The following is a 9,030-nucleotide window of genomic DNA, read 5'->3' on the forward strand; positions in this document are numbered from 1 at the left end:
AATGTTGAATTTACAAGAAATAATTTAAAGAATTATCTATTAACAGTGTTAGATAAAAGACTACAGTTGCTGTGAAGCATAACTTTGGTAGTTTATAAAGGGTATATACTGTTTGCATAAAGTCAACGTTTTTACAGAGACGCATATTACTGATATGAGATTGTAAATTGTTCATGAGTTGACAGTTACAGGAGAAGAAGACGGTTTTAAATAACTGATTATGGAAAAATCTTTGAACTAATTTCTATGTTGAATAACATGTAACTATTTCAAATAGTAAAAAATGTATTACAATGAATATGAATAGTTATGTATTAATAACGGTATAAATAAAGAGCATTTAGGTTTTAAAATATATTTTAAAATCATCCTTCGGCTTTTAAAATAACATCTGCATAGGGAGTTGTGAGCTAGTAGTTGGAATAACAAAACATGCTTACATGTAAATATTTTAAATCCTACAAAAATATCATTGAAAATAGTCACATATTTCATTTAGCCTAGTACTCGAAACTAAGTTTGAGAACGAATTCTTTAATACAATAAAGTTTTTCAAATAAAACATAAATTACGACCCGCTATTCAATAGGCATAACTCAGCGCTTTTCCATAAAATGCACATCGGTGTAATCAACCAATAACTCAAATAACTTCACATTACACGGGCCTTGTGCTGGCTTCTCCCAATACCAGCAGACGTTAATAGCCATTAGCTAATTTATAATTTAATTATACACATCCTCTCAGATTTGGAGGGATTTACCAGAAGAGCTAGGCGAGCCATGTGATAAATCAAGATTAGAATTCTGTCGAAATATTATTGTGGGACTCGGGGGGCGACCTTTCACTGTTTGGGAGGGGGCTGAGTACCCTAACTTTGAAAATATAGGCCCGTAGGGGAGGGGGACCCGTGTGTCTTATAAATGCAGTCATTTGACGGTTCTAATCACTCGCATTTGGATTGTCTTGTGGGATACCATGAACAACTTGGTGAGTTGTCGTTTAGAACTTTTATTTTGAATTTCATAACTATGCAGTTTAGGAATAATTTGAATTACAAATTACATTTCCAATTATATTTCTCTATACAAACAGTAAATACTTAGAGAAATATTAACAGTTTCGCTGTATGTTAATTTTATTAGTTTTGATTAAATAAAAGACTTGGCAATTATTTTGTTTGTTATAGTAATATTTTACTTATATACGTTAGGTTTTCCAATTTAATTATACCACTAAAGTAATGAATCTGATATCGATATTGATTCGTACAACACTGTTCATTATTAGAAACCAAACATATAAAACATTTACTGTTATAAACAATTGTTATAAGTGTAAATCAAATGTGGAGCAGTACTCAAAATAACCCTTACGGACTTAAATGGAAGGCTGTACGTTAGAAAACATCGGAAAACTCGTGGAATAATTTGAAAAGAAACATACAACAATGTAATTGTTTACAACGCAGTTTAAATTATGTATCTCATACACACTACGCTACACATTTTTAACCAATTAATTAAAGTATTCTGAAAGACTCCTGTGTTTTGAGATAGTTTTAAAAATGTTCCCCAAAACTAGTATTCATTAATAAATAATCATTATTAAAATCTTGTTTTTCTAATTATTAGTAAACATACATACCTATGAACTATTCTTACAATAATATAATATAATCATGTTTACTATTGCAGTTATTTATTTAATAAGACAATAGAACAACACATGCACTATGGACAATATTATTATGAAAACAGAAATGCGAGCCAGATTTTCATCTAAATCTTACATTTTTGATTATGACAAAAGGTAATTTCATTTGACAAAAATGCATAAATGCAACAATGCATGTATAATGCCTAAGAATTTTAAATTTGAACAAACTTACCGTTGTAAATTTCTTGTAAATAATAACTCTTGTGTATTTCTCGTATATACTTAATTAAAAATTTTTTCCTTAGTTGAATATGAAGCTACACATTGAAATCTGAACATGCAGCTTTAACAGAATCAATTTGTGATGTTCATTCATGGACCTTACACAAGTATGGTGAATGAATCTTTCGTGATCACGTCATCCGCTTATCAATCAATGGACATTGACAAATGACAACACTGAGTAAACCATTACAATGGTTCAATCCATCATATGAGGCAGTCATTGCAAAATATTAGTGAGGTTAAAAAGGAGAATTTCAATTAAATCATGAAATATATCAAATTTACATGTACAAAGGTCAATATTAACATCAGTTCTTTAACATGTCTTGAAAAATTATAGTTTCTAAATGATCAGTTCGTTACTACATAAAAATGTATTTTGAAAGGAGAAGTTTAATAACTTATGCTTGAACAATACAGAGAAATTACATTGTACATGAACAGCTTGGTTGCTCAATTTCAACAGAATTGTTTTCCTCAAAATTGATGTCTTTTAGTGTAAATTTGTCTAGTATTTAACTGTTGAATTTACAAGTGTTTTATAAAGTAATGACAACTATAGCTTAAATTTTCACTTTAAAAATCATTATCGATGTTATTATTAAACAGCTCATTTGAGTTAGTCTTAATCTATTTACGGTCTTTAGAAACCACATTGAATTATAATTTCAAATATATTTTAAAAAGTGTGTTTAGTAAAAAGAACTGAAAATGTTTTTTTTAATATTTTGCAAATAAACATTGCCTTTATTTTTATTACAAATAGTCTTATCGGAAAAACACAATTAACAAACTATTGTTGTGTTTCCTTCCTGAGTATCCACAATAAATAACATTAAAACAATAAGAAAATAAAAAATTATAACTTCATCAACATATAAACGTCAATACCATTTGATTGTCTTATAGTGTTATATAGTTGTTTATTCACTGAACTCAAATTTAACGGTCAAAACTATTAAAGGAACTTGTTATACGTTTACTGTACTAAAAGAATTGTTTAGTTATATGATCCTCCAAGATTATTATTTTCAATTTCAATATCAATTATTATCTCGTTAAGGATTCCATGGGTTTATTAAGGCGTATAACTCAACTATTAGGTAAAGCATCAATGAACACCATTTAAAAGCTGCGCAGCTCTTTGTTAAGCTTGTAGGATTTCACTGCTAAATCATTAATTGCTAAGAGGCCTAATGTAAATATGCGTTGATTTAAATCTACAAATAACCGGTGCATTTTAAACAATAATTGTACTAATGGAAAGACAATTATTATTTATGAATTTATTTCCAGCTTGTGCAGTCAAAATAGAAGAATAAAAAACTGTTATTGCTGAAGTTAAATATTTTCGGTCCCTTAATTATTAAAGAGGTTTTTAATGCAATGGCCATTGTACTTACCAACTATAATTATCAACACTTACTAACCAAATTGTACAAATACTATTAATCCTAAACAATAATCTGAAGCATAATATTATTACAAAAACAAATAAAAATACTCCTTACCAAAGAACAGTTATTTCCTGAAAACGGTATTTAGTTTTTACAATATAAATATAATAGGTCACTACACCACCTTAAGAGATGTAAAAATATCATATCATGTTTGACATTCTTCCTGGGACGTAACTTGAGAAGTTGAAACTTCTCTCGAGACCTCGGCTAGACTGATTTGCATCTGACAAATTTGCTCAGAGAAGACTGAAGTGTCAGTTAATATTGACTATCACTCTTGCTATGACGACAGATTCTGCTTAACATCACATTCTCTGGACTTTGTTAAATGTCTGTAGTTCAAAAATAATTAAATAGAATAACATAACTTGTTTTAATAATGCATACACATTTTGTTGTCAATTTAATAGAAATAAGTAGGTTTATACTAAGTAAACCAACTACCTTATAAAATAGATTAAAAGAATACAATTTTATTTTTTAAATATAAGTCCTATTGAGATATTTGAATATGAAATCTACGTGTTTGGTTGAGGCAATAAAAAGTAGCTTTTAAGTATATTCCAAACATATATTTAACAACAGCTTTATGTTGGTGACGGAATACAGCAGATTATAGTTGGAAGTTAGCCGTTGCTAAGTTCCTATTCTCCAATTAAACTCATTCACTTAAAATATTTTCCCATGTCACTCCTTTTATATATTAAACCTTTTAAGGTAGGTTATTAGAAAATTTACTTTTATTCAAAAACCTTTACGTACTTACACATTTAAAATTGGTTTTACAAAGGAAATCCATTTCAACAAAGGAAATTATTTTAAAAAGAATCTGATATTCCTGCATTATTTCCCCCAACCAACTGACAGAGCTCAAAATAAGGGCGTATTACAATTGTCTGCTTTGTGAAATTCTAAAAACCATGGGTAAACCACAAAGTATTGCTCAACAATATTTTACTGCCTTAAGTTGTTTGTTATGTTTTGCTTTTCATCAAGAAGATGCATGGGTTAACTCAAACTCAATTATTGTAAGAATCATTTTAGGTAATTCATTATTATTATGTGCTGATTAAAATCTAAAATGTTTGCGCTTTATTGTATCCAAGCCATTCACCTTTTTGTATTTCATTTAATTTTTAGTTATCAAGATTTTTTATTTTAAAATAAATATTATGGAGATGTTTTACAGCGAATAGTAAAAACAATAATTTCTGAAATTTATGGGTCTGAATGTGATTTGGTCTCCAGTTGAGAAAGAATCTAAGCCTAACAAGATTTTCACGTTCCAGACTAAGCAGCGAAATCGCGGAAATAAACGTAAACCGAGTACGAGTATTTTATAACAATAAACTATGAGTAAAAATAATCATAATAGAAAACAATGGTCGGGACAAATAAACGGAAGGCAGGAGGACACAAATGACGCGTATGCAGAATATGACGAATCAATGAAAATCAACTGCAAGCGATATTTTATGGTGGAAAATATTCACAAGTTCCTCGATAACTTAATTCCTTAATAACCCCTGAACTGGTATAAATTAGAAAGCTGATATTTTTTACAATGATTGCCCCTATCTTTCGCTATTTGTTCAAAGTTTTAAGTCAATATCTCAATGAGTTCAAACGTTTTTATTTTGTATACTTTTGTAAAAATCACAAACACGACACAAAAATATACATTTTAAACCAATGTTGATACGAGAATGTTTTTTTTTATGTTTTGACCTAAGGTACACAAAATATATCCAGGGATTTCATGTAGGCCTAAACCCTGCATATTAAAATCTAAGTATATATTGCAAGCTTTAATATCTTCTAGCTTTATTTTACTTAAGAGTTTAATTTAATGTTTCAGGTAGTACTAACAGCACTGTTGGCGTGCACTGCCGCCGCCCCTCAATACAACCGCCCCCGGGCGTCTGCCCCTGCATCACCAGGCGCCGCCCCCAAGGAAGTTCTCATTTTGAAACAAGCTCAGGAAGTCAACTACGATGGATCCTTCAACTACGAGTAAGAATCATTTAATTAGCTCTGTTTATTTTACAATAGTTTGATGACATAATTATGTGTTTCTTATAGTGCAATTTAAAGGAGTATTCTTAGATTGTATTACCCTACAGTTACGCGGCTTATTAGAGTATATAATAATTCTGGTTACCTTCTACTGCAACTTAAAAACATTTTCATTGGGCCTTTATTTACCCTTTCTTTACAATGTCTTCCTTAATAAAATATGGCCGTAGGACTAATACTCTTGGAATCTGGAACTGAAACAAATTCTTTGAACTCACCAGTCAAAGTGTTTGTGAGTGTGGCCTGTAAATTCAATATGTTTCAATTTAAATTCACTTGCTATAATAGCTAATGAAATGATAAAACGACTATATATTTGTATTTAATATATGTATTATATCTGTAATTTAATTTTAAAAGGAGTACTCGAAACAGTGTGGATGAGGATGTAAAAGTGCTGATGTGTAAATATCAACAACAACATTTTGATTCAAAGTAGTTACACTAAATATTAAATTATATTTTTTAATCAGAATCATTTCCTTTGATTCATGTGGACACGTTAGTGACAAGAAAAATAGCCAAAATAATACTTAAGAATCAAATAGATACTCGTAATTTTAATTTTGAGCTTGGTAAGATGTTTACTGAGGTACGGGAAAATAACCATAAAAGATACGAGATGAGGGAGTTTCAAAAAGGTTAACTTATTTAAAATATTCCCATCAGTAAAATAAAATACAATTTAGACATAATACATTTAGTAAACAACATTTTAAAGTTTAAATTGGTTTCTAATGTATTTAAAAAGCATGAAGTATAAACAAACGTTTCAATCGAGAACCAAGACAGCTTCGTCAAATACTACACAATCCTGATTAAAAAAATATTACAAAATCATCTATGGAGATACCAGTAAGACATCCCGAGGCAGGACTATAGTCACAGCTGATTTTTCACGCATCAACCGTTGATCAGCTGATTCCCTGCCCAGAGCCTCGACCCGACCTCTTGACCCTACGTCATGAGAAAAGCGCTGAACCAGTCGCACATGTTGGATCAGGGATCATCTCTCTATTTATGGAATTTTGTTGGGAAACGTTTACCGAATTGTTCTAAACGAGGTTTGAATTTGCATTTGGAGTTGCGATTGTCTTTTTTGGACGGTACGAAACATGCTAGTTTCAGGGATATTTCGGGTCAACATGTGCTTATCCTTTTTGGGTAAACATGTGCTTATTCCTTCGGGGGTAATCCTTTTTGGTTTATTGGTGTGCAAGCACAATATGGAATACTTTTGGTAATTCCAAAACATTTCTACGTTGATGTTAGTAGGCCAACGGAGAAACAGGTCTAACTTAAGAAGCCAAGTATTGATATCGTCTAATTATATAATGGTATTCATGATATTCTTAAGTATACTTATATATTTAGGGATTCATGAAAATTATAAAAAATATTTTGACTGTAAGATCAAAAATTTATTCGTTTAAGGACAATCCAACAGAAAGATTTCAGGAAATTCTATCACCCTTAACGAGTTCTATAGTATGATATTTGCTCTAAAAAGGTTGTAGATATTGTATGTTATGTAGTGAAAATATACCAGTTGTGTTTAAACCCGCCCTAATTTTAAAAAAATCAGAGAAGCGTGCAAACACCTATGAAACCGACTTTTTGATCAATGCCGCTATTACAAACCATTTAGTGTAAGGTCCTAGTATAACTATTCCAGGCCAACTATAGAATCTATTATAATAGCCTCGGACCTCTGTGTCGTTTCCTAATTATTCATATTACTTAATTAGTGTACATTAGTTTAGCAATGACTTTGTAAAATCATATTTCTAACCATCTCAACCCTATTATATTTATTAATGAAAGATTATTTTATTTTACAGTTTTGAGACAGAGAACGGCATCGCTTCATCAGCCCAAGGTCAGCTGAAGAACGCCGGGACAGACACTGAAGCTCTGGTGATCACAGGGTCTTACTCTTACACCGGGGACGATGGAGTACCTGTAGTCATCACCTACATCGCTGACGAAAATGGCTTCCAGGTAACTGCTAGAAGCTTACCCATCCTTGATATAAGCTATACAACGAACTAAATATTGGCACCACTGAAAATTGATTGATGATCAACTTCTACAGTATCTAACGAACCTAAAGTTCGTGAAAAGAAAATGATGTGCTTAAAAAAACATTTTGGTTTGAACACATAAATTTTCTAAGCAAAGAGAAAACTTAAGTTTTAATTGGCTTGGGTCTATGTTTAGAGATATTTTATCTGTGTTCAAAGACATAGAAGAAATACTAATTTAAATGGTCGCTGATCAAAGAATAGAAATATATCACTCATCCTCCAAGGTCTTTTGCACATACCTAGAATTAAAGAAATGTTGTTTAAAACCAAAATTATTAAAACATGCCATGAATAATAGTTATATGCCATTTCTAGGTAGTAACGTGTTAAAATAGATATAACTGAAAATCCAAACCATGAAATACAATTAAAGTATAATAAAACACCGTCGGAACTTGCATTCGTAGTGAAAACCTTCCATTTCATCTATAAAGTTTAATAGAAAGTTTGGCGGTATTTTTTAAACATTTTTCATAATACAGTCCTCACTTATCTAGTGAACAGACATAAAGTTTACAAAAATAACAAGATTTTAACTGAACGACCAACAGTTTTGGAGCTGTGAAAATTAGTTTAAACGTATAATTATATATGTTGTAAAATGTTAGTTACTGTCGGCACTGGATTTCATTCTTTTGTTTCCTCGTAGTGCTGTTATAGTTTGACTTGGCATTTTTTATTATGAACCAATTATAAGATTATGTTTATATTTATTTTTTTGTATTGCTTATACTTGTATCAATATAAATAGAGACATCACAAAGTCTTTTAGGAGAAAGCAGTCCAAACCTATCAAGTTCGGTATTGAACTCCTCCCTCACGCAACAACATTTGATAAGTTAACCACTGAGGTAATAACAACACGAAACAACAAAGACAGTATGAAAAGTTAACAATTATTGCAATTACTTGTTATTTATAGATACTAAATTTCTAATATTTGCGTATACATTTTCCAGCCCCAGGGAGCTATTCTGCCCACCCCTCCACCGGTCCCCGAAGCTATCCAGAGAGCGCTGGACTACCTACGTTCCCTCCCACCTTCTAAGGATGATCAGAGGAAGTAAATTAGAAAGAGGGTCTAAAATATTTGTACATATCGAAACATATGACTCAGGTAATTCACGAACATTGTGATAAGCTCAGTGATTCTTCTCCAAACCCGAAAGTGATATGATCCTCAAAGTTACCAAACTTGTCTCTGTATACTATATTGTTAATAAATGTATTTCAATCTAGTCTGTTTGTATTATTTTGTAAAAAAGTACCAATGACGTGTTTTTGATTATCTAAATAAATATAGGGTATGAATAGTCAATCTATTTTGCATATCTATAAAATATTATGAACAATGGAAAGTGTTATCGTACAATGTACAATGTACCTGAGATCTACATTGCAAAGGGGTAAGAAGAACTTAGACCAGAACCGCAATCTAATAGCTATCTAAAACAACTCACAGT

The 9,030-nt window shown here is 30.9% G+C and overlaps 1 protein-coding gene across 1 annotated transcript; it reads left to right on the forward strand.

Annotated features, from left to right (window-relative positions):
- Positions 1-913: 913 nt before the first annotated feature.
- Positions 914-8,774, forward strand: LOC128986139 (endocuticle structural glycoprotein SgAbd-3-like). Its single transcript, XM_054406306.1, has 4 exons — positions 914-990; positions 5,263-5,417; positions 7,322-7,481; positions 8,527-8,774. Exons 1-4 carry the CDS (start codon positions 979-981, stop codon positions 8,632-8,634), a joined length of 435 nt encoding a protein of 144 aa, XP_054262281.1. The 5' UTR covers positions 914-978; the 3' UTR covers positions 8,635-8,774.
- Positions 8,775-9,030: the final 256 nt, after the last annotated feature.

Source organism: Macrosteles quadrilineatus, unplaced genomic scaffold (assembly GCF_028750875.1).
Source record: "Macrosteles quadrilineatus isolate MER2022 unplaced genomic scaffold, UCM_ALF_1.0 Scaffold_2__2_contigs__length_208266976, whole genome shotgun sequence".
NCBI lineage: Eukaryota > Metazoa > Arthropoda > Insecta > Hemiptera > Cicadellidae > Macrosteles > Macrosteles quadrilineatus.